Source organism: Pezoporus occidentalis, unplaced genomic scaffold, assembly GCF_034315485.1.
Source record: "Pezoporus occidentalis ecotype Australia unplaced genomic scaffold, CSIRO_AGI_Poc_V1 ctg38, whole genome shotgun sequence".
Classification (NCBI taxonomy): domain Eukaryota; kingdom Metazoa; phylum Chordata; class Aves; order Psittaciformes; family Psittacidae; genus Pezoporus; species Pezoporus occidentalis.
In genome coordinates this window covers 6,884,609-6,911,753 of record NW_026915702.1, presented here as the reverse complement: position 1 = coordinate 6,911,753, position 27,145 = coordinate 6,884,609, and the positions used below count along the sequence as shown (strand labels likewise).

The following is a 27,145-nucleotide window of genomic DNA, read 5'->3' as shown; positions in this document are numbered from 1 at the left end:
ACTACTTAGGTTTGCAGTGGCCCATCCTCCCTTCCTCATGCCTTTTGGATGCAGGGCCCCTGCAGGGAAAAGCTGTCCCAGCCCCATGGGGTAGCTGACAGCACTACCAGCCTCTTCCATGGCGGGGTGATGATTTTCACTACTCAGGAACAGAAAAATCCTGCTCAAAGCAGTTTACAGAAAGACTTGCAGAGGTTTAACACAACACTTACTAATGAAAAGACAAACAAGAAACACAGATTAGGAAGAGGGGTAAAAAAAAAAAAAAACCCAAGGAAATTTTCACAGGAATCAGCTATACATTGACAGTATGTATCAATTATCTATGATCAATTGTGATCATTGAAAACTCTATCATATATGTTGACAGCAAGTCCCTATATCCTCGGGATTTCTTCCTTTCCATCCAATTTCCTGTAAGATCTGCTATCCAGAAATTAGCCAGAGAGTGAAAAGACAATAGAAAAACAAATCTTTGCACACTGTTAAATTACATATGGAGTGTGTATATGGGAATGTACACACTGTGTACATTCCCATATACACAATGTTGGCATTATACATCAGAAAGGGTGGCCAGGTCTGAGGAACCCTCTGCGAGAGAAACCAAAGAAAAAGTTTCCTAAACACCCCTTACATTAAGTCCATGCACATAAAGCTCTAATAATACCAGTTATCAAAGTTCAGACAAAACCAGCAAGAAATAAGACGGTTTGGAGTGAGTTCACTCTTCCTTACAATGGAGTTGCTCTGGGAGCAAAGGTTTACCTGTAGTTTTGAGGTTAAAGCTGAGCTTTGGGTGCACAAAGGCAATGTTGTTCGGCCCCATTGCAGACAGCTATTCAGGGGCTGGGAGCATCTCCTTAGTTTTTTTAAAACCTGCTGCTTATGCCAGGAGCTGATAATTCTGATCCTTGAAGCTGATAATCTTTCCCTCTGTTCCACAGCCAGGTAGCCCATGAAGTTAATTGTCTTAGCAGCATTTACCAGCGTCTCTGAGATTCTCTTCATACTTTTTCCCCTAAAAGGTGAACAGAGTGGCAGTTCTCTGTTACTAAGAATATGGGATATGACAAATACCTGTAGAAAGCAGCAGTAAGACCTGTGTTACAGTAGCTGGGCTAGAGGAGCGTCTTTGTGCACATTTTGTGTAGGGTGTGCAGTCTTGCACACTCTTTGGGTAAATAACCCTGCAGGCAGGACAGAGGCTGATCCTAACCCCTTCTCCTGAGCTTCCTGCATGGTGACTCTGCAGTGGTGGGTTTACATGCAGTGTATCAAATGTGCAGTAAGGATTTTGGAAGAAGAGTAATGTCAGGGTAAACTATACATGTAAGATTTCAATTTAATTTCTCAGGGTGTATGTTTTTGCAGTTGACAAGCAGGGATTCTCTCCCCTGTTTTGTAGGGATGACAATGTTCAGGGAGCAATTACTTATTCACAGGGGGCTTTTTCAAGAGGTGGCTCTAGTACATCAAACGCACAGTTGCTCAACCATTATGTTCAACACCACTGTAACAAAACAGTCCAGTTGTCTGAGTGCCAAGATGTCTTACGTTGCAGTTTACAAGTGCGATGCAGCCTCAAATGTACAATTTCTGACTTCTGTTTTGAACATGGTGTGTTCTTCCTGCAGGTATGAATGCAGCAACTGCGAGGTTGGAGAGCAGTGTGGTGTGATAATGCACGGCAACGCTGTCACCTTCTGCGAGCCATATGGTCCCAGAGAACTGGTAAGTGAAGTCTGGCTCATGTGCTAGGGCTGGAACTGCAGGCTATGAATTGGGGCTGTGTCAGCTGTGAAGATGTAGGTGTGCTCTGAAAGTTCAATGTTCAGCAGAGAGGCTTTTAAACAAGGTGATAGAAGAGCACCCGAGGAACATTGCAGTGTTTTAAGCTACAGATGCTAGCCAAAGGTTATTGCAGTAGTTTGCAAGGGAAAGTCTCGTGACCCAGTCTCGTAATCCAAGTTATTTGAGGTACCATTAAAAAACTGGAAAGGCAAGGAAATAGAAATGTGTTGTCAAACTGGCATCATTCTCTTTTTATTTCCTACAATGAAATAGAGACAAGGTTCATTTTTCTTCTCTTGTTTTATTAGCTTTGCCCCATTTTTTGTTGTCACTGTTGATAAATGTTAGTTTGGTTGTAAAACATCACTTGTGAGCAATGTATCATCTAGACTTAGTGCAGCCTAGAGCAAGGACCAGCCAGTCTCAGGAAAGTGTATCTAACAAACTGAGTCATGATGAAGGGAACAGAATTCATTTCTTTGGGGTTTGGTTATAAAATTGCTGTAAGAAACAGCATGGTGCAATTTGTGTTATCTTAGAATCATGTGGGTGTAGAAAATTAATTGAAAGATGTAGAACCAATGCCCACATGCACGGACAGCTAAAAGCAATGATGTACATAAAATGGGAGTTTTGGAGAGAACTAAAAAATTAAAAGGCCAACTCAAAACCTGTGTAATTTAAAATTGATTTTCATGCTTTCAACAGTCTTCTGAGTGCAGGGAGAGGCTGATTAGAGCTATTTGAAGAGTGTACATGGAAGGGGGCAGTAAACCAGAAGTGGTTTTCTCCAGGCACCTTCATTTCAGACACTGACAATTCTTTTCAGGGGGTTAATTTTACATTGTTAATTGAGACCCGAATTTCACAAATGCACTGCAGATATTGCTGGTGTAGTGACTGAAAGTCATAAACATATATAAAACTAATTTAGAGGTTTTATTGGTACAAGAGAATTTCCCTCACAGTCATCTCTGCTGAGGAATCCTGACGGGGATGCTCAATTGCCTCTCTTCTACTTTGAATCCTATTTGAATGTACTATGTATGCTTCACTAACTGCCTTGAGAAGAGACATATCGTTTTATGTCCTATGCAAAAATTAAGTAACACCACTAAGATATTTTTCCCTATTTTAAAACTCATTTTTAGCTGTAGTATTGAGCATAGGTAACACTCCTTGAAAAACAACCTACTTATGACATTTAGAAAACCCAGGGTCCCAGCTCTGAGGGTTTTGAAATGCCATTAATTAACTGTCTTCTCCCTGCTGATATCAGATTTAGACTATGCTTAGCAATCATGAATTGGCTTCAAAATCCAGTGTGGGATTGTATTTGTTTTATTACCATGTGGTGAAATAGCAACACCATGGCATCAGGAGCTTGGAAAAAAATATTATGATGTCAAAATGGTGTGATTAAGTAATCAGTTAAAAAAATTATCATGCCTATAAACAGCAGCCTTGTAATGAAAGTGTTTATAAATATTGTGGCAGTGTTGCAGAAAAACCCAGTCCTTCTGAAAGAACGTGCTGATGGCTCAACATTTTGGATGAGCACAGGATGGTTTTCATGGCAGAGGTCTGACCTAGGTTTGTTTTTGAGTATGGACATAGGTTTAAATCCCTGTTTCCTTAGAGCCAACTTATTTCTGATATGTAGTCATGTTTCAGCAATTTCACAGCATACCTCTTCCTGTCACAAATTTTAAAACCCGGTTCATGTATCCAATCATTATGCGTTTTTAGTCTACCACTTTTACTAATTGAATCCTATTCTGTCTCTGTTTGAAATGGCTCTTGAAATTTCTGTTCCCATTCATGGCTCTTAGTGCTAAATTATTGCTTTAAAATACTTAGTCAAGAAGAGTTGAATTTGCAAAATGTATTATATCAACAGCTGTGACAGCCACCGGTTTGCTTCCTTGACCTCCTTCTCTTCTCCTGACTTTCAGCAGCTGCCTGTTACTGCAGGCAGAGGCTTTTTAATGGCAACTGTCTGTATCTGTTAGTGAGAATTTACTACAGGCAAAATCCCGGAAAGAGGTATAGCTTCAGAGATGTTGCAAGCAAAGGAAAATAGCTACTAAAGGCTCCCTGCCAGCCTCTTTGCAGTGTCTGAACTTAGAAGTTCTTTGCAGAACTTTGCAAAAAGTTTTAGTGAGTCCAGTGTTTTTTTTTCTAAAGCATTACTGAAGTGATTCACAAAATAGTCTCTTTAAGTCTACATGAATCCCTCTTCTGTGATAACTGATACATTTAATTTCTTGGTGATATGAGCCACTGAGCACTGATAGGGGGTTTAGTTTTCAAATTAGAAGTTGCACAACATAATTAATTGAATGTAAGCTAATATAATAGGTACTCATAACTCAAGTCAGAAAGCACTTTATTATTTGGCATAAGTGTGATACCTAATACTAAATCAGTCTTGACAGAATGGACTTAAATGGCAGGGTGAGGATATTTTTAAAGGAGTTACGTAAATTCAGATTCCCTATCTTTGCTTAAAGACTAAAATTACCTATTAAGAATATTCCAAAGAAAGGAAAACTTTATTTGAAAGAAATATTATGTACAGGTAGCCCTAGAAGTTGCCGTTTGACATGATTGTGAAGCCTTTGGAATCTGTCTCACTGAATCTGTCTAGTTCACAGAGCATTCATAGCTGTGATAAATTTGCATGCACCCATCTAAAGCACAGGTGGTCTTGTTATCAGCTAATCTTCCCATTCTTTAATATTTTTAAGTGAAGCTCCTTTCTATATGTGGTATGTATGTAGAAAAGAAAAAAAAAAACACACCAAACCTCATGCCAACTCATGCAGGTCTTCATTATTTTCAAAGTAATAATTTCGTGAATACCTCAGATAGGTGCACACTGAAAATGGAAGTGCCATTTGCTCTGCATCACTGCCTGTGTCCTCCTGCTGGGGGGAGAGATGGTATTTGTATGAGTTTTGTTTGGCTGCATGGCAAACCACACTAGCAAATGAATCTGGGTTAAAACAGACTCACAAGGAAAAAGACTGTTAGTTTAACAGAAATAAACTATTTGAGCTGATTTAACGTAGTTACTCAAAAGTTGATATTAGTACATGGAAGGGAATGGAGGGAACTATCACCTACGATTTATTAATCATATACATTTGAACATACATTGTGAATATACATTTGCAAACATGGAAAATTCAATGTCTCCAAAGACAGAAAAGCCAATACAGGTGACTGAGAGATAACATTTGTTCTGTGTCAATGAAGTACCAAATAACAGCCAGAAAACATCTGTTTTCAGGACTAGATTTTGTTCAGTATCATGCAGCAAGGCACAGGGTAATAAAGGACTTCAGACATGAAAGGAATTTACCAGCAGTTTTCATGTTTACCTGTATAGTAGATTTAAATTAAAGAGCATAGGAATATCTGATAATGGAAGAACTTCTGCTCTCACCCTGTGACTCAAAGGAAATTATGCAGAAATTGTACTGTTCACCATTACAAAATGCTGATAAACTTGCTTTTGGAATACTGCCATAGTTAATGTGTGCTTGGAAGAATGTAGCATCTTCCAAGTCACCGAGTGTAATCTTTACATGGCTGCTGGCTTTTTTCGAAAATGACAGTTTAGTGTCCATGAGCTCAAATGTTTCTTTATATTTTTGCAGATTAACACTTTTTTTCATTGTTATCTACTATTCAGTTTCCTCTACATCACTCATACAAGCAAAGAAGGAGGATCATGCCAGTCCTCTGGGTGCTCCTCTTAGAGCTGCCTCCATGCAGATTCTCAGCTGAGCTCTGGTAGCCAAAGCCTGCTAGCCCCAGGACCTAACTGAGCTGTATTTGCTCAGAAATTTGACTTCTCTATGGCATATCCATGATATGATGCAGATACAGATCACAAGGAGCACATCCAATGAAAGAGTCTGTTACAGTTTTCATGGGATGTTTTATTGGGGCTTAGGGTCTGACATGGAGGACAACTCCAAGGTCTTGAAATCTATGATACAGGCGTCATTGACAGCAACACCAGATGAAATTATTTAAGCTGTTTCCTCTCCCTCTTCTTTCAATTAGATGACTTATTTTATGATTGTGTAACTGACTGGCCAGGCCATGTCTTTTTTCCTTTTCTTTTTTGATCCAATGTTGCCATTGTCTTTCAACTTGTATGTTTTCCTTCTTCAGTGTAACCTCTAAAATCTGCTTATAATGATGCCCTGGTTTTGGCTGGGATAGAGTTTTCTTCCTACTAGCTGGTACAGTGCTGTGGTTTGGATTTAGTATGAGAATAACTAGATCAGACAGTGTGTTTTAGGCAGTGCTTCTGCCTTGCTTGTTATGTAGCAATATCATTAAGTCCAACTTTCATAATTAATTGAAAATAAATAGGTGTCTTCACAAGACTCTAGTGCTTTTTATCTTATAATATCTTTAGGAAAACCATCCTAGTTTGAACTACAGAAATATGGGAGCATTGAAAGAAGGAAGAAAGAAATGCTTTAAGGGAGGGCAGTGTGCTGAACAGAACACTAGGTGTTTTCTGCCTTTTTCTGGGTCTTGGTTGGGTGTCAACAATGTGTAGATGCTACTACAAAATTTCATTGCATATTTTATGCAGTATAACTAAGGTTTTGTTCACTTTATTGTTAAAGACTTAGATTCTGTTTTCCCTTTTGATATTTAGTTTTATTATTTTAGGTTTACTAAATTTTTTTTTTATTATTTATTTATGATAATTTTGGGTTCTTTCTCTGTGTTAGGAGAAGTGAAAACCATTCTGTATATATAGATTTATACTAAGCTGACCATAAACCCTAGGGTTCATTTTTTCAGTCTTCTAAACACTGGTCAAGTACCAGTGTTTCACATAAATGTGCTTGCATTGTAGAAATTAATATGATGGAAGAAAAAATATCCAGTTTTGACATATGATGAGATATCTATAATCAGAATGACATAACAGAAATGTCAATGATTGCTCAACCTGAAAGGGTTGGAGATTAATAGTTTTATGCATTAGAGATGTAGGTGTCCAGAGAGTTTCCATGCTTTCAAGGAAAAACAAGTGATGAATGTATTGTTTTGCTGATCTAACACAACCTCTCTGCTTATTTGCTTTTCTTCCTGTAGACCACCACTGGCCTTAACACAACTACTGCGTCCGTCCTTCAATTTTCTCTTGGTAAGTTTAGCTTACTCTTTCACCTGAGAAAGTGTAAAAATTCATTTCTTCAAAGAAAAATGGTTCTCATTTTCAGGTTTACCTTTCTGGTCAATGCTCCACTCGACATGAGGGATTAAAAAAATTCCTTTAAATGCAGCACATTTATTCATCTTCTAATCAAGAGCTCCTAATCTAAGTTTTGCAAAGGAGAAATTCCAGTGAATACTCTAATAATGGGAGGCATAGTCATGTTCAGTTTGAGGGTTTTTTTCACTTATTTTATAAGCAATCTGATGGATAACATCATAATCTCTTGCTCTTTCCCTGAAGTGTGATTGCCATTTCTACAAAATGAACCTTTTTTGATATTTAAAACTCTTGATATATTCCATGGTATTGCTGGGTAGTGCTGTTTTTAACACGTGTGCAACTATATGCTATTTAGGTCATATTGTCAATGGTATCGTTGTGTGCTGAATTGTTTATAATACCTGCTGAAAGTTATTGCACATTTTCACTGTGTAGTTGCGGCAGAATTATGGCAGGAGTTTTGTCTTGGGCTGAGGGGAAATGAATTGGGAACACAATTTGTTAACTCATATTTCAGTGTTCAAAATGTGAAGGAAAAATGTTCTTATGATATAAATGGTTCGATAAAAGGCAAGCAGGAAATGTAGCCTGCTTCCTCTGTGGACTTACCATGATGTGTGTTTCAAAATCATATTCGTGTTTTTATAAAACTAATTCTCCAAAAGTTCCTCAGCAGAAGTGTGATTAAACTCTGGAAATCTCAGCTGGAAATAAGAGCTATCAGGTAGCTTGGCAAGCAGCCTGGGTTTTTTAATGTATTGGAAATCAAAATCCTAGAAGACTCAGAATACACCGTTAAAAATTGGTTTTACCTGTACTTGTTCATTTGACTATTTGAGGTCACCATTACCTGTCACCTTGCAACTAACTGCAACATTAGTAGTTCTAAGTATTGGTATCTATCCTTACATTTTGAATTGCTTTTTTTAAAAAGCCAGGAAAATGTTTCCATTCCTAAACTGAATTATTGCATAAATATTGGGCACAGCCAATGAAAACCATCCTGGAACTTGCCTGCAGTGTCATTCAGCCAGTGAAAGGGGAGCAGCTCACTTGATCTGCTAGGATGTGTTAACTCGCCTACAGAAGCCCTCCCACCCTTGACTGTACACGAAGATAGGTGACTTTTACAGTGCTGCAAGTTTATGGTGATGGAGGAATTTCGCTATTCAGGAAGCCACGAAAATCTTCTAAGGATTATTCTTGCAGTGAACCAGAGTGGTTAACAGCATTGTAAGCTGAATGGGTTGATAGGTAAATGTCTGCTGTCAGAGGTCAGTGGCTGGTATCTGCTGCAGGTGAACTGCAGAAGTGTGCAGACTCCCAGAAGTTTCAAAATTAGTCTTAAGATTTCACTAATAATCTTAGTTCCTTTCAACTGGAGAAAGTAAACTAAAAAAAGGATAAGAACAGTCTGAGTAGGAAATACCCTATATGATAGGATTGTCAGACATGTATGGTAATACCTTAACCTGTATCAGTAGGAACCAGTAAAATCACTGTTATGATGGAGAAGGACAGGGCTGGATGCATGTCCGAGTAAATCAAATTTCATCCTGAAGTTCAAAATATGTCACATTTCCCCGTGTGCCCGTGTTGAGCTTGAAATACAGTGCAGATTGGTTTTGTAACTGATAAAAACCGGCATGAGCTGGGGGACTGCTGCTGAGCTCAGCAGTACTTGGCTTTAGAATCCTGTTTCCAGCTTATTCCCAAATATCTGATTTAATCATAACCCTATCTGGGGACTCATCCAAGGGAATTGCCTTTTTTTTTCTTTTTTTTTAAGATGTTTAACGCTTTCTATCGAACACAGAATAGCTTAAGCTGTAATCTTTTGGGGTATCTTCATATTGAATTCATCACAAAGCTTTGCCCACATTAAAGAGCATACCCTTTGATTTCTCTCATCACTAACTATCAGATGGAATTTTGTATTTGCAGGTATATAAGCAGATGAGGACTGGGAAATGAAGCAAAAAAAATAGTGCTGATTTCACCATAAATCCCAGATCCTTTTAAACTGCGGTCAGGAAAGGTAGCACTCTAGTGAATTTTTCAGTAGCTGATATTCTGCATAGTCTTGCCCTTTAAAGGGCAATGGAGTTGAAAAGGTGCACTTATGATGAAGACTTAATTAGGATGAAAAGGTAATTAGTAAAGCTTATTCAGCACACAGGACATTAATATGCAGTATCCTTTCCGAATGAGAGCAACTTGTATGCCACACAGCATTCACTTGTAGCTGGTGGCATTGCATTCATGCACTCTGCTCAAATGTGCAGAAAATTTCAGTTACTTCAGATATCTGAATCATCCATGACTACATGTCCCCGAGACCAAACAGCAACATGTGAAAGACAAAGTCTAGCAGTTTTCTTGATGTTCAGTGGGATTGTTAATTGAGGTATTTAAAGCAATGACTTTGGGCTCTCTCAAGACAGAACATTTAATTCAACATCTTGGGATTGCAGGATATTGCACAAAAGTTTCTGGACTCAGCTGCCACACGTTAGTCTGATTCATTAGCTGAAATATTCTCTATTTTGCACTCCAAACCTCAGGCTTTTCCCTTTATCTACATCCCTGGACTTCTCCAGGGATGAACATGATCTGTCATTTGTGTAGGCTACTGTGATGGAAGGTGACTTGTAGTACCAGAAGATTAATGACTGAGCTAAACACAGGAAGAAAGAGATCCATGAAACCCCATAAGGAGAAGAGGAAAGGCTTTAAGGTGGTAATGCGAAGGATTAAGGTGTGCAATTGGTTGCACTCATGCGTTTTTCCTTGGACGTCCTCTTCCAGCATATGCTCCCATGGCTGCGTTATGTGTGTGCTGTGCATGCTGTGCATGGGCAGCTCAACATTGGCAGGCTCTTCCCATCCCTCCTTCCTCCACAGTGCCTCTGAGTCAAACACCAAAGCCACTGCAATGAGTACCAACACTCAGCCTGGCCTCCAGGGCAGGTAATCCTCAAAGTGGTCTGTAGCAATGTGAGAATTGTTAATGGAAAATATTATATTCCATTTAAAATCTTTGTTCTGTAGCTTTCCCCTTATGGCTTAGTGTTGTCAGATCATTTCTACTTGTTAAACAATATTTGAAAGTGGGAATAATTTGATAAGGAAAGCTCACATTCTCCAGCTTTGTTATGAACGCTCTTGAACACTCCTCTGAGAACAGGATGACTTTGACAGTATCATGTACTGGATAAATGCAGGTTTGTAAGGCAGGATCCTGCTTTAGATTTGTTTTCCCTTCAACTTTTATGCCATTATCACAAAGATCTGCTGTCATTACTGAAGCAAACTAGCAATTCTCCCCCCATTTTCAAAATAATCTACCCCCAGCTAATATTTTTTATTAAACCAAAACTGATTTAGTGGGGAAGGGTTTTCTTCTATCTTCTGAGAGGGAATATATCTTTGAAAATTTCAGACATTTGGCATTTCAGCTCCATTTTTTAAAGATCAAGCCCTTAGTCTTACAAGCAAAAAAATTAGCCAAAGGTTCAAAATTTTTTTTTGCTTCATTTAGCAAAAAATCTTGGGCTTGGACTCTCTCTTCCAAAAAATCATGATAAAGAACTTTTATCAGAAGTTGGGTTCCTAAATCTAACAGATTTTTTGGTCAATCTTTACTTTCAGTCACCCCCAGAACTACCTTTGTATGACAAATATGTGACTTGCAATATTTTCAATTTTTTCTAATTATAAATCATCTTTCCCTAGTTGATTTTAGCTGACTTACACTCATTTCATACATGTACCATTGACTTTGGTTTAATGCAAAAGGTGCCAAGTAATATGGTACTAAAGAAAAAAAATAAATTCTATGAATTCCTAAGAATGAAACCTCTCAGCAGCTCACTGTTACCCATTGTACATACTGCTGGCTGATATCCAGAAACAGCACATTTTGACGGAGATGATGTACTTTCTTATTCACTGGGATCTTGTGGTGGAATTACTACTTTTATATAAGCATCATTTATTATCCTACAAAGGACTGCAGTGAACTTCAGAGAGAGATAATGTAAAAAAGAAATTGACCAATTCAGTGCTGAGAAAAAGTTAACACATTAACTTCTTTCATACCATCCGTTTATATAATCATATAATCACAGAATAGTTGGGGTTGGAAAGGACCTTAAGATCATCAGGTTCCAACCTCCCTGCCATGGGCAGGGACACCTCACACTAAACCATGTCACCCAAGGCTCTGTCCAACTTGGCCTTGACCACCGCCAGGGATGGAGCATTCACAACTTCCCTGGGCAACCCATTCCAGTGCCTCACCATCCTCACAGTAAAGAATTTCTTCCTTATATCCAATCTAAACTTCCCCTGTTTAAGTTTGAACCCGTTACCCCTTGTCCTATCACTACAGTCCCTAATGAAGAGTCCCTCCACAGCATCCCTATAAGCCCCCTTCAGATACTGGAAGGCTGCTATGAGGTCTCCACGCAGCCTTCTCTTCTCCAGGTTGAACAGCCCCAACTTTCTCAGCCTGTCTTCATACAGGAGGTGCTCCAGTCCCCTGATCGTCCTCATGGACCTTCTCTGGACTTGTTCCAACAGCTCCATGTCCTTTTTATGCTGAGGACACCAGAACTGCACACAAAACTCCAAGTGAGGTCTCACGAGAGCAGAGCAGAGGGCCAGGATCACCTCCTTTGACCTACTGGTCACGCTCCTCTTGATGCAGCCCAGGATACGGTTGGCTTTCTGGGCTGCAAGCGCACTCTGAAGCCAGCTCATGTTCATTTTCTCATCGACCAACACCCCCAAGTACTTCTCCACAGGGCTGCTCTGAATCTCTTCTCTGCCCAATCTGTAGCTGTGCCTGGGATTGCTCCAACCCAGGTGTAGGACCTTGCACTTGGCATGGTTAAACTTCATAAGATTGGCATCAGCCCACCTCACAAGCGTGTCAAGGTCCCTCTGGATGGCATTCCTTCCCTCCAGCGTATCAACTGAACCACACAGCTTGGTGTCATCGGCAAACTTGCTGAGGACGCACTCAGTCCCACTGTCCATGTCAGTGACAAAGATGTTGAACAAGACCGGTCCCAACACCAATCCCTGAGGGACACCATTCACTACTGGTCTCCAGCTGGACATTGAGCCATTGACCGCAACTCTTTGTGTGCAGCCATCCAGCCAGTTCTTTATCCACTGAGTTGTCCACCTCTCAAATTGATGTCTCTCCAATTTAGAGCGAAGGATGTCATGTGGAACAGTGTCAAATGCTTTGCAGAAGTCCAAGGAGATGACATCAACTGCTCTACCCCTGCCCATCAGTTCTGTAGCCCCATCATAGAAGGCCACCAAATTGGTCTAGCAGGATTTCCCCTTAGTGAAGCCATGCTGGCGTCACCAAGCACCTTGTTGACTTTCATGTGCCTTAGCATGCCTTCCAGGAGAATCTGCTCCAAGATTTTGCCAGGCACAGAGGTGAGACTGACTGGTCTTCATTCTTGAAAATGGGGGTTATATTTCCCTTTTTCCAGTCATTGGGAACCTCACCTGACTGATTTTTCAAATATGGTGGACAGTGGCTTAGCAACTTCATTTGCCAGCTCCTTCAGGACCCACGGATGGAAGTCACTTCTCTGCTATCTGTTCCTATTGCCCCTTCTATTGTTCCAACTCATTTTGGCTAAACATCCTTCAGATGACTGAGTTTATTGCTGATTACAGTATCTGACAAGGATAAAACCTGCAAGGTTCCATATGAATGAAACAAATTTATTACAGTCACTAGCAATACCTACCTGCAGCTCATCAATCTTCCTTAATATCTTTCTAATGGAACCCTGTAACAAGGATAAATGTATCTATCGTTTTTAATATGGTTAAAATATTACTGAAGGGAGTTTATTACTGTTATTCAGCTATTCACGATTTCTTGATAAGGGCAAAACCCCACTAATTCAGGATTCAGAGAAATTACTCAGGTGATCTTTCAGTGGAATCTCTTCTTGTCCCTATTCTCTATCCCCCCTAAAAGGGAATAAAATGCTAAACTTTCTGATTTTACATGCATAAGCATTTCATTGACAATCTGATCGCAGAATCACTAAAAGCAGTAACAAAGCAATCTTGATCAATGCACTTTCCATGGTTTATTTTCTGGTTGAGAAATCACCTCTTTCTTCTCTTCCAATTTCTTGAGCTTTTAAAATCCCTTGGACAATCAGCTGTACTTATTTCTACTGTCATATTGTTTAAGAGCTGAGGGGCATGTGCAATGCAATTACTGGGAACGTCCATGTGGCTTAGTTTATTTACAGTCTATGTTTAATGCTGGCTGATTTCACAGTCCTTAGCAAGTGCAATGGAGAAAACAATTTAAAATATGTTATTGATTGCTTTTGATTAGGATATTTGTAAGGGGCATTGACTTGGATGCAGATCTTTGTCATAACGGTTCCAAAATGTTTTTCATGTCATGTTCTGCCTCACCCTAAGACATCAAGTTAGTGGATCATTAACCAGCAGCCTCTATTACTCTTCCGGAACTACTGAGGTTGCTAGGAGCTACATGATAGCTGTTCTACTCAACAACTCTATGGCTAAGCGTCTCAGTGATGTTTGCTGAAGACAAAGCACAGATAGTGTACATCTCCTTTATTAAAAAAAAACAACAACAAAACAACAAACCACAAAAGTGCAATATTTTTTCAGGCTAAGGTTTTTTCTTCATTTTTTGTAGTAGCAATTTGCCTTGGTTACCAGTGTGAGTCTTGCAGAATGAAATTATAAAGTGTAATTGATTGTGTTAGATGATGGAAATACATCTTTTTTTGCCCTGGTTTTTGGTCAAACTACAGGTTCTTATTATTTATTGTTATTATTTTTAATAATGATCAGAATTGGCAGTCCTTACCTACCAAGCTTCTATGCTTCAGAAAACACATTTAATTCCCTATTAACCTCAGCCAATAGAAGGCCACAGTGAACAAAAATAATCTTACAAAAATTATCTGATTACATAAATAGTACAATTAATTCACTGACCTCCATGTATTCCTGTGGATGAAATAGCAGTCTCTTCAGACTATGCCCTAGAGCATCATCTGGAGGGCTCTGCGGAGCATCTGTGCAAGATGGCAATTCCTTCTTCCCGCCAGAAACATCCCAAATCCACTTTGGCTCAGCTGCATGAACAATGAGGACTGCGTTCGGCCCCATGTTACAGTCTGAAGACACTTATCATTTATATTTTTATCATGTTTTAATTCAGTTCTGATGGCAGCTGTTATATTGACAGTACTGCTTTTATGCCATTTATTTATCCTCTGCTTGGATTCAGACCACTCAATAGAAATTCACATATCCAAACATGTTTTGTTAAATAGGCCTTAGCTTTGGCTGAGAGGAACCACTACTGATCATTTTCTCTTAATTTCCAATTCTTTTTAGTCAGTTTTACAATTAGCAGGCACTATCAGATGACTGACAAATGCTGTAAGAACCAGTTTATGAGGTAGTGCTGGGTTTGCCCTCAGCAGAACTGGACAGAGATGAACAATTTCCTTCAGAATTGCTGTGAAAATTCACTCTCATGTCTCTTGAGAAATGCCAAATTGAAAAATAAGCCCCTTCTGAATTCATCATGGAAGAGTATTTTATCTTTTTAATCCCTCACTATCTTGTTAGCTGAACACCAAAAAAAACATTGGAGAAACCATGGTCTCAGATGTTTTGGGCTTGTTGATCCACCTCCTCTGCTTTAGTCACCTGCATGGATGATTACTTTCAGTCACACAATTTTTTCCTGCTCCAATGCCTCCCAAAAAGCACCAGGTTTGCTGTGCAGGAATGTCACATCCATACAGCCGTGTTGATAGGGGTACCTGCAGGGAAGAGGCTGGCCACTTCCAGCAGCCACAGGACAGATAGACTATTTCACATCAAGCGAATGTGGAGCACTTCTGGGGTAGCATGAGGTTCTAAAGGGTTTAACTGCCAGGAGACTGGCTATTAAAATTGTGTTAGAACCTTGTCTGAACTGAACTTAAATAATGCTTAAAACCAGTTTTTACAGTGAGCAATTTAAAGCACTAATGTCCATAAGAAACTAAGATTATTAAATTAATCTTGATTGTTGCTGTATTCAGATACAGTCCCTTCTAAGCAACAAGAACAGAGCACTGAATATCTGAACCCCCAGGATGTTTTGTTTTCCTATACATTTGGAAAAAGTTTGAGAATTTTCTAGAAATCAGTGCTGAAATTGGTGTCACTCACTGTTCTGCATTTCTTCTGCTTGCTTCATTTCCCATTTCTCCCCTACTAAAACAACAATATGAGTTTTGATTCACCGTTCAAATTGCCATTTCCTATTGCCTGACATGAAATCTACTAGTTCCATGTTCCTGACAGAGAAGTCCTTTGTGTAGATGCTTAGGTTATAAATTACATATAATGTGAAAGGATAAGATAGGTAAATAACATTGTCTAACACACTTCACATAGCATGTGGAAATGTTAGGTGGTGTTTATTGATTTTGCTGAATTATACAAGAAGGGCTGCCTAGATAATACCTAGATTGAAACCAGGGTTTAAAGTTAATGCCATATTTGAAAGACATTTTAATGGCCTTGGGGTGAAATGATTTGTGTTGCTTTGGCTAGCCCTAGGTTACAATGAAATATTGTCTTTATTACTTCTGTACCAGGGCTTCTCTGCCACTGTTGGGATTTACTACACAGAGAGAAGCAGAAAAGATAAAGAGAAGCTCAGGATTCAGGGCAGGTGGCCGAGCGATTGCCTCGCTGTTGAACACGAGCCATTATGGAATTGATTGCTGCAAATAATAAATGCTGGATTACAGACTGACTTTCATCTTAATCCTGCTCATATCATTGTATGAGGATAACACTTTTGTATGATTAAAACTGTCCATTTTTGAATTAACTCAAACAACAAAGCATCTATAGCTCCTGGGGAGGAACAGAGAAGCCCCCAGCTCAGCAAAATGCTCCTGGGTGATTTTCCAGTGGGCAAGAGAGGGAGTTTCTGTGAAAGCAAAAGCAGATAAAAATAGAAAAGCCAGACAGAAAATTAAAGAAAAGAAAAGCTTTTGTCAAACTAATTGTTATCTGCACACATAAAGATGTAAAGGCAGGCAATCAGTTTTACAGGGTTTCATAAAAAAGAAGCAACCTATCTCAGGACTTGGCTTGAGAAAAAATATTTCTCAGATTCTCTTGGTGCCATGGAATTTTGCTAAACCAGGCAAGGAAAGGACTTTCAAATCTTGATATTCAAGATGCCTCCTTTTACATGGCAGTTCTTGGGACCAAAGTGTGTTTTCTACTGCCTCTCTAGAAGGGACTGGTTGTAGGAATCTAAATAAAATATCATTTACGTTCCTGCAGTATTTTAATCCCTTATCAACACCCTATGGTGCTCATTGTCTTGATTATTGACCTTTGAAGCTGACCCAGGTTGCTAAATAGATGGAGTTAAACAAATAGATACATATTAGTGTACTACTGAACTACTTTAAGATGGTATAATTTAATTTTTGCCTAGCTTCACTGAAAGGTCCCCTCTCACTAGGAGGATCTCCACATAATCTTACATTAAGCATTTAATGGCAGTAATGTTGAAGCATAAAATACAGGAATGTCGGTAGAAAATGCTCATCAAGCACAGGGCTTACTACTTGATCAGACAGACAAGAACCACTGAGAGCATTTCTGGGGTGTCAATGATACTACTGTTTCAGTAGCTGTAATTCCTGGGTACCTATTACATCCAAGTCTTTATCTTATGTCAGTGCACTTAAAAATGTGGTTAAATTTAGAAGCATCTTGCAATTATTTATCTGGCAACAGACACATTACCCAAGCACATACCTGCTGGCTGTATCTCAGAAAAAGATGCTATAAATAGCTGAGCATCTTTGTAACAGAATAAATTAGAAACTGGCATAAGTGAAACACAGCTTTCTTCCTGACTTAGTTTTCTCTCCTTAATGTTCTCAACACAAAAAGCAATACGAGTTGTGATCTGATCTTGTTCATTAGAAGAGAACAGATTTGCGTGAGCACAGGAAGCCCATCATATCTCTGAATATAAACAGACTAAGAGGAAGTTGAGCCAGCATTTCCTCAGACATTACCTCTCACCTAAAGGAAATTACCTGCACTAATTCATAAGAAGTACGTTTGCTGTTACTGGGAATCCCGGAAGGAGGTGTGTGGGAAGGCACTGTGGGAGGTCACCTGCTCCAGAGCTCCTCCCATGCTCCAACCAGGACGACACTGGGTGAGGACAGCGCACTCAGGGCCCCATCCGGCTGGGGTCTGACATCTGACTAATTTTTAGAACTTCATTTCTGAAGCCTTTATGATTAATTTTTATCAAATGTATTTATTAATTATTATTCTCATCTGTTACAGTTTTAGAGTAGAGGCTAATAGCTTGCCAGCCCCTTATTTTCATGTAGATGTAACCACCCAGCATTTCCAAGTGGAGTAACAGCCTAAAGTTGCCAGTTGAAATGAAGTTAGCTGCTCTTTGAAACCTGCGGAAAATAAATAGTTGAGGCTTTGAATTTCAAAAGCCATGATTCTCATTACTGCTAGAGTAAGTCTGATTTTTACCAAAGGCAAACACTGTTGACATTTTCATTTTCTAGTATCAGGTATTTGTTTCAGATTTTTGATCAGAACACATACGGGGATGTAGATAGTCAAAATGCTCTTCTCACAAGGGAGGAAAACAGCATCCAGCAATAAAGATATTTAATTCTTCCATGTAAAGGTAGACTAGAGTTATAAAATAGAATACAGTTCTTAAAGTTTTTAATTTTACTTTTTTTTAACTTCAAATATTTATTTGTACTCTGAACCTGTTCTAAAACTCTTTTTAAAAATAGTCTAAAGATCTAAAATGTGTCATAGTTACAAATCACACTTGTAACTAAATTCAAAGTTGTGGCTTCAAAGAAAAATTAAAATGATCTTGCAACTGTCTCTTGAGGAAGTTTTCAGAGGCAGAATGGGATGAACAGTGAGTTGCACATTCTTGTACCAGTGCTTCTGGTACATCTGCCACAAAAGATTCAGTCTTTTGACATGGTTAAAATCATCTGGTTCTTGATAAGAAACCAATATAAAGATACACCTAAAATAAATTAGGATCCAAAGAGCATTCATTGTATCAAACTGTATGGTTCAATAATTTGGAAAAAACTATTTGTAAGCCAGCCAAATTTGACCATTAGTAATTTATACTATCCAGTTTGGCTTTATTCAAGCAATACCAGCAAATCATAATTCTTAGCAAACACAAATCATTATTCATCACATTAACAAAATGAATAAAGCAATCTTCTAACGTTAGCTGAAGAGGATTCTTTTCAGCTTCCTTTTGTTCTTTAGGCCACAGTTAAGACACAATTCAAACCTTTCCACAAATTTCTTGCGTGAATTTTTCTTGTACAGTCCCACATGAAACCCGTTCTCCTCAAAGCCAGCATTAGATATGTGCTTATCCACGGAAGCACTCACAGGAACTATCAAGAGGTTCTCAAGAGGCAGAGGACGTCATAGTCTATAAAGAGCAAAATATTACTTCCCTTGCAGATGGCACCCAGTTTTATCTCAGCAAAACACCAGCTTCTAATCAATGTTGTTAAGAAATCTTAAGAGACCAACAGCCCTATGACTTGTGTTTCTGTAAATCTGACATGGAGGCAAAGTCTTAATGAGAATTAATTTTTCCTGCCATTGTCAGCCTGGATACTAATACCTGAATACCTGGATGCAAATACCTGATATGAAGTGCCTTCATAACATCTCTCCTAAAATATTATGCTCTTAGCACTTGAACCTACATGATATTTTAAAAAAAAGGTATTTAAAATGTTGACTAGTACTTTGGATGGCATTGAAAGAAACCAAAAGCAGCTTAACAAGATTTACAGAGAAAAGAGGCAAAGAAGTCATAACCATCTCAGGTGGACATGTTGTAGGTGGTCACTGCTAGTCGTGTACTGGATATGGGTTACCAGTCCTCTGAAACAAGCAGCAAATGCAATGAAGAAACATACTTTTGTTTACCTTTTTCATTGTTTCCTGTTTATGTTAGGTAGAAGTAAAGCAGGAGTCAGGAGCTGTTTAGCATTCACATGCTTTGCCAATCAAAACCCTCCTCTATTAGCATCAGTGTCTGAATTCAACTTAAAGCAAATTCTATTTTATTGAAAATTGGCTTGGGGCAAAATCCAAGCACATGAATCACAAGTCAAATAAATTAGTGTTTCAGAATATCCAGTATATGAAAATAGCTGGGGTTGATAACAGAAGCTGCTCATTGTTTTTGATAACAGGCAAAATTGCTGTCTGAGCTTCAAATGTATCATTTAAAATTAAATCCAGTAAGATTGTCTCTACCTTGGCTTTTTTCCAAGTTTTAGAAGTCTGTGAACTTCAGCTAGAAGCCTATAAGAAAGAGAAAAATAACTCCAAAAGAGAAAAATGCTCTTTTCCTGAAACCCAAGGAGAAGCTTGCCTATACATATGTAAAGAAAAAATTTGGCCTTTCTTCGTTAGGGGTTGGTTTGGTTTTCCCTCCTCCTCAAATAGATAATGACACATAGAAACCCTTAATATTGAAAGTATAATCTCAACTCAGTCAAATCTAACTAGCACCTCACTGAGGCATCAGGTTCGCTGTGACATACTTGGCTTAAGAAAGAAATGACATTTTTCTCTAATGCAACAACTTACTACTGTAGACTTCTTTATGGTAATCATTGTGCATGCTTTATTTCTTATTTTCATGGCTAATTCAAAACCTGGGTATTCCTGATATAAAAGAAGCTTGTTCTAACCTCATTCAAAAGGTTTTACGTACAAGTTTTTCTTTGGAGGATGGGAGGGTGTGAAGATTTACAGCATGACATCCTGCCCCTGCTGCTCTGCTCCAAGCTGACAAACTGTTTATTACTGTCTCTGGAAGCAGTGTGAAGGACACCTCCCTTCCCCAGCTGGATTTGCCCTCAGTTCCTGCTAGGTTACTACTTGAATTTTGATTATCTATTTGTCCACAAAGTCAGAGCATAGCTTTGCTGGTCAAGGTAGAGGCAAACATCCAAACTGCAGACTTCTAATTTAAATAATCCTGCTTTAGGAATGGTGAAATGACAGCAATATGGAGTAATAGGAATAGTATTAAGTAATATTAATATAGGCAATTATATTGAAAGCCAGTGGCTTGCAAGACTATCTTGGTAAACCCTGTTCTGGGGTGCACTTGTATGTTCACTTTCCTCCCTTTTCTCAAGAAGAAACTCCTAATGTAAGCTAGGATGAATACTGGTTTTGTAATAGGTGTAAGCACCAAATCCAGGAGCTTCTTGTCTATTTAAAATATATGGTTCAAATGGCGAAGAATAATGCCTGAACCTTGCTGATAATTTTTCCAAATATATTGATCTTATTATTTTTTTTTTTTTACATTGTAGAATTAGATACTTACATGAAAAATAATCTTGCTGTTTTGTGATTTTGAGTCAAGAACATACATGAAGAGAGTTTAAACACTGACAAAACCACATTTTAAACCACATTTGTCATCACAGGCAGTAAAAGCTACTTACATTGACCTGGAGGATTTTCCCAAACTAATTTTAATCTTAATAAAACCTGCCCTGCTTATTAGAATAATAATAAAACCCAGCACTTGTTTACCCTCTTTTCATTGTCTCCATTACTCTCTTTTCAATAACACAAGTAAAATGCTTGTTTGCAAAGCCCTTTTTCAGTGGCCCCATTTCTTTTAAGCAAAGACTATGATCTTCATTACAGGTGTTTGAGGTTGTTCAAGTCTAACACACAGGATTTTTCATACTGATTGTATTGACAGGGATCATTCGTTTCCTTTTGTGTTTGCAGTATGGGCAGCAAATATGGCCTTCTCCCTCTTTTTAGCAGCGTGTATTGACTTGGCTTTGTTGAAGAGCACTATACCAAAAGTTGATTGTGACACTAACTGAAATGGCACATGTTGTGAAGTCTGTATTGCTGGTTATTTTTACTGTTTATTCCTTTAATTTCTGTTGAACAGCAAACTCAGTATGTTGCTATTTTGCCTTATAGCCTCTGGCCAGCAATAACAGTTAAACTGGCTGAAGTTTCCTGATTTTTTTAACTGAATTCCCCTAAAATAAAATGAATGAGTGTGATTAAGGGTTGGAACTCCTAAATGCCACAGAAGTAGGAACCGACAGCAGATGTCACTCGGTAAAGTAGACCATCTCAGCAGATGGGCAAATATGAAACGCAAAGGCTTTTCCTGACATCAGTTGGTTTTAATATGATAGAAATAAAATGCCTTGTCAGTAAAATATAACCAGACAGTTGCTTTGTACTCATTTTGGGTACATGGATGGTAATTCAAAGTCCTGCTGCCTTTGCAATATTAATTATTCTGTGCCTCGTTACAACAAGAATACGTGTCAGACCAGCTGAACGTACCACACGCAGCTGTAGTGGCTCTGAAGTATCTGTTCCTCTATTTACAATTTAATATTAGTAAAAGGTACAAGAGAGCAACTTTCTGGGTCATTTCCAGGATGCTAGTTGATGTTTCAGGAAAAAATACAGCAATGGGATTTCGTCCCATGTTTTGGGGTATTATTTCCCCTGCAGAGGTATGTGACATGTATCTCAGAGTAGAAAAACAGCTCTGTATTGCTGAGAGCTGTGAACGTGAACTGCCTCGGGGGAGCTGGGGCTGCAAGCAATGTGCTTAATGGCATATGTTCCCATTAAAATGTGTAAGCTGTTCTCTTGTACAAGCGGTTAACACCTTTTTAATCAGGCCATTTATTTAATTACAAAAACAAATACCCTGAGTTGGAAAATGATAGTATTTTATCTTCAGCAGTTTCCACATCTGGGAACTTTATATATAAAAAAAAAATATGCATACACACTACTTTTAGTGTGACAGAACATATCTGAAACACACGTAAACATAACATACTACTTGTACCACACCTAATACTCACTCCTACTGTGAAAAAGCTATGGTACTCGCTCAGCAGTATCCTGATGCCACCAGAGGTGCTGTTTAATTGAGAGCTGCTTCTCTTAAATATGGAAGGTAGCTGATGTCTGTTGCTTTGAATCGTGTATTTCAACATGCTTATGAAGCAGAAATTTGACCGTTGGAACACAGGTTAGGATTTGTTTATTTCACTGGCTGTTGAATTTTCTGAGGTGGATATATTACCTGCTGCCTGAGGAAAAAATAGTATTTTTAGTGTATTTAATTACCACTTGGGTTGTTTATCATGTTTTCTAGGTTGAATCTTTCAGTGCCAGTTTTTGTTATTTTGACTGTCCCCTATATTAATTGTTAAGTTCATCTTTTGTGACAACACCCAGAAGGCACCCTTTTATAAATCAAAAGTAAATATATTACCCTGCCTTGCAGGGGTGCCATAAGGTTTAATTAGTTCAGTTTTGTAAAGTGTTCTGAAATTCCCAGATCAGCATCAAATGTTTATTATTAATTATAGGCTCCAGTGAGTATACTGTATGATTTCTTAATTTAATTCTCTTTGGGCATTCTTAAAAAGAAATAATTTTATGACATCTTTATTCTTTTAATTTTCTAAAGCACATTTGCTCTTGGCTGAAGTAATTCTGTATATGTTTTCCTATCATTTACTGTATTTTATTTCAAGATTTTTTTTGCTATATAGTAATATGAAAACCAGTCTTTTACTGTTTTCCATATGTGTGGATTATTCTCTAGTAAGAAGGTTTTGTTTAAACATTATATGGTGTTTTTTCTTGCAGTGGCGGGTGTTAAGTAATTTACTTGGCTTCCCCTGGGAAATTTGCAGAGATTACATGGCACTGCTGTGATTTATCATTTCTACTTTATTTCTGACTCATAAAGCATGCATTATTTTGTGTTTACCTTCAGCAACAGATTTGAGGAAATTTCATCATCAATCAAAGTGCTTTAAAAGCAGGAGAAGTGATGATGCGACAAAGGCAAAGTAGCAAGAGTCGTTATTGGAGGATCATTTATTGCTTCACTGTGTTGTAACAGTTCTCATTTCATTGCTTTTCCCAGGATCTGGCTCGTGTCGCTTTAGTTACTCTGATCCCAACATCACTGTGTCCTACAGCAGGAATAGTTCTGCAGATTGGACTCAGCTGGAGAAAATTAGGTTTGTTACAGCTTTTTAATCATTTTCATGCTTTCTGGCTGAGCAGGTGGTGTTTAAACCAGACTCTTTTAAAACTTATGAACTTTTTAAACCGGACTCTTTAAAACTTGTGAACTTTTCAGCTTTCACTTGTTCATACACGTCAAAAGACAAGGGGTGAAATTTTGGACACTAAAGCTAATTACGTAATTGCCACTGGGTTTGGTGAACCAAAATTTCATCCATTGATTATTGTGGGAGGTAAGGGAGAGGATGACTTCAGAGTTAAAATGCAACTCCAATAACCAGCAGGTTGTGGTCCTTGAAAAAACAAAACTTGGATGATTTTTGCAGTTTAGCACCACTGTTAATGCCAGCAAGAGCCATAATTTATAGTGTTAAAAGTTTCTACTTTGATAGCAAAAAACATTCAATGAAGTTTGCTTATAGTTTGGTATGAACATTTGGCTCCTAATACTCACAATAGCAAGATTATCGTGAATTATGCCTGGTTTTTAAACAAACTGGTTTACATGAAAACGCAAAGGATTATGAGTGGAAATTTTAAAATCTTGTTGCAATATGCACACCTCTAAAGAGAGGTTCAGTACTGGAGATGGATTTTTCTAACAGAGCAGAAGCAACATTTTATTAAATACTACTAGGAAAGGTATTTTTTGCATTGGCATATATACATAGTTTTACAAGTACAACTGGGGAAGAAAAAATGCTGTTTATATGTAATGTCCTCAGAGCGTCTCGTCCACCTTTCTGCATTACCTTGGTGTCTGTACCATATAGGTGATTTTTTTGAACTTATTTTCAGTCCATTGAGACAATTTGCAGAGCAAAAGGCTACTTAATTTCTGATGAGTAAGCAAAACTCCAGCTGCAAAGCTGTGGATTTCAGTATCTCATCCTTCCACTCCTCGTGGGAGTGGGATTGCAATTTCATTAGCAAAGGCACAAATTATCAACAAATTTTAGTAAAACGAATGGCGCTAATTCTTATCTCAGAAAAATATAAAGCAAGAGTAGCTTTACTTAAGCACTGGAGTTGCCTTGGACTAACAACACAATGCCTTCTGCTTTTCTGACCCTGATGCAGACTTACACAGCTAGTCCATAGCATCAGTTCAGTTGCCCTCATAGCTCTGCAAGCCAGGAGACTCAAGAGTTGTGATGGTTCAAACACAAGCCCTTGAAACCCAATTTTTTTTAAGTTAATGCCTATACAGTTCTATCTGTGTTGCTTTAACTTTGACTGCTGGAGCCAGCAGTAGAAAATAGGTCAATAGAGCAATGTCGTGCAAAGTGGGGAAGATGAATTATGAACAGGTGCTCATTTCTCCTGTCATCCGTATGAACCACAGTGTTTATGTGAATGTGCTTCAGCAGCTTTCACTGCTCTACATGCATCTCCAGGGAACGGTGGGAGAACTGGGGAGAGATGGGACAGGAGGGCATCTGTGAAGGGAAGGTGTTGTGCTGATGTGTTGATGGGATTTCAGCTCTGGACTCCCAGCAGGGATCTGAAGATTCTCTCAAGGAAGGCAGGTGGTGTATGTGAGCTCAGGGAGCAGCTAGGACAATGCCTGTGAGCAGCTTTGCAGCAGAGGGTGATTTGTGGGGGCAGATTCTGGGTGTGGATGTGGAACAAATACAGTGGCTTTTCAACATTTCACCACACTCCAATGTTTTGCTTTACAAAGGGAAGTTCCTCTGTTTTCTACTATGTAAGCAAGATATGGGTGCCTTTTTTTCCTAAAATCTCTGGATTGTCTCTGACAAAATACTCACCCACCAAACCATTTCTACCAAGGCAGAAGCAAGGTTGAGTAGCTGACATCTTGTAAAACCCCAGTTTTGCAACTCCTTGCAGCCTGGGGTTTGAATGTAGTTAATTCCCTTGCTGAGTGATCAATAAAGCAAAAATAATAATTATCAGCATCCCTTCCTTGCACACAGACCTGTCTTTTGTCTTTTCATTGCTACTGTCAGGCTAAAGACATTTACCCAGAGCTCAAGGTGAACCTCAGTCCTTTCACAGCTCTGAGGACAGCTCTAGGAAGTGGAGCTCAAGGTTCTGACCGTTGCCTGATACTAATACTCCAGGTCTGCCCACATTTTCTGTTTTCAGCAGCAAGAGGACAGTCTGTTTCTTCTGTATTGTTCTTGAAGCAGAACACAGAAAGAAAGGCAACGTGGCCCTCCCCATCCACAGAATTATCCTGACAAGGGGATTGGAGGGACATGTTTGACAGAGGAAATTCCCAGCTTTTCCCTCCAGCCATCCTGCTCTGTGCAGATCTATGAGGGACTAAGGCTCATGCAAAAAGCATGTTTTGGGTGACCTGTTCTTGTTTTCTACACATTTCCTTTTGGCCATACCTGCAAAATACCTGACATTATCAGTCACCTAAGAGCTGTGACCAGCCTTGAGTATGAATGTTGCCCTGCTCTTTCTTCCTGCTCTCCAGACATCTGTATTGTTGCTTACTGGCTTAGCTTGCACTTTCTTTGAAGCAAGGCTGTCTGGGCTGTAAGTGCACTGCCAGGCACAGTGGGACTCTGCCTCAGGGCAGGTATTTTTTGATCTTAAGAAAAGACTTAGCAGCATACAAGGGACATCAGCACAACTCGTAGTTAATGTGTTAAATGAGAGAAAAGTGTTCCTGGCTATGGCTTAAACTTGGTCTAATTCCATACCATTGTTTTTCAGTGCCCCTTCCAATGTCAGCACAATCATCCACATCTTGTACCTTCCTGAAGACGCTAAAGGGGAGAACATCCATTTTCAGTGGAAACAGGATTATGTTCACGCTGGTGATGTGTACGAAGCGTGCTGGTCACTGGACAACATCCTGATCATAAATGCTGCTAACAGAAAAGTTGTGTTAGAAGATAATCTTGATCCTGTGGATACTGGCAACTGGCTTTTCTTTCCTGGGGCCACAGTTAAGGTTAGTCTGATTTTCTGTCTTAATATTGTTATGACTTTTGTATGTAAAAGACAGTGACATCTAACCAAGCACATAACACACAAGGGTGTTTAGGCCACTCCATCTGCTTCTAGAATTGTACTTCTCTTTTTTTTACTTTGTTTTTACCTTTTCTCTGTCCCACTGGGGCTTTCTAGAACAATGTAACTTCTCTGCCATGACCAAACCAAATGACAGTTTATACTGTCATGTCAGAGATCACGTAACGGAAAATGGGAAACAGCTTCCTTTTAGCAAAACTGTGCAGTATTTCTGAAACAAATTCAAGTCACTCTGTTCAATATTTTGGAACCTGCCTGTTTGTCTTGGTGTTTTTCGGCTGCTGCTACTCACTTCATCACAAACCATCACAAAACAAAATGCTTGCCTAGTTTTTCTGGCTGTGAATATCACATCTCCTTTGCAGCATGCATTCAGGTAGTGGCTGTTCCTTGAAGGTTTCTTTTCAGTAAGATCCCGTTTTGATATGTGAGATCCAGCAAGACCATACTACCTTGGGAAAAAAACCTCTAAAGACCCCTACAAGATCTCTGTGCACAAAGTTCCTTCAGATATACAGTTGTTCAACATTTGGGAATCAGTTGCATTCTTGCTTTCTATGTTTTGAAGCAGCCAGAAGTTGAGCAGCAGATGACTTTCTGTTTTCATCCTATTTTTCATTCACAAAAAAGTCAAGTTTGATGTCAGAGTTCATTTATGATGCTGGTAATGGTTTTGGCAATTGTACAGGAAACAGATGTCGAATACTGAGGTTGGTTATGGCCTCAGCTTTTCCCACAGAGCCTCATATGAATGGCCTCAGGTTAATCTCTTAAGAAAGAAATACTTCCACTAATCTACTCATAGTACCCACATATTGACTTTTCTTATTTCAGTAAGACCTTTTAAACTACAAT

General features: G+C 38.8%; 1 protein-coding gene across 1 annotated transcript in view; it reads left to right on the top strand.

The window, feature by feature from the left end:
- RELN (reelin) overlaps window positions 1-27,145 on the top strand; it is a 282,373-nt gene that overhangs the window by 127,017 nt on the left and 128,211 nt on the right. Inside the window, exons 7-10 of the mRNA XM_062632047.1 lie at window positions 1,638-1,734; window positions 6,928-6,979; window positions 23,172-23,268; window positions 25,970-26,210. Of these exons, the coding sequence (XP_062488031.1) occupies window positions 1,638-1,734; window positions 6,928-6,979; window positions 23,172-23,268; window positions 25,970-26,210 (487 nt within the window). The remainder of the gene's footprint in view (window positions 1-1,637; window positions 1,735-6,927; window positions 6,980-23,171; window positions 23,269-25,969; window positions 26,211-27,145) is intronic.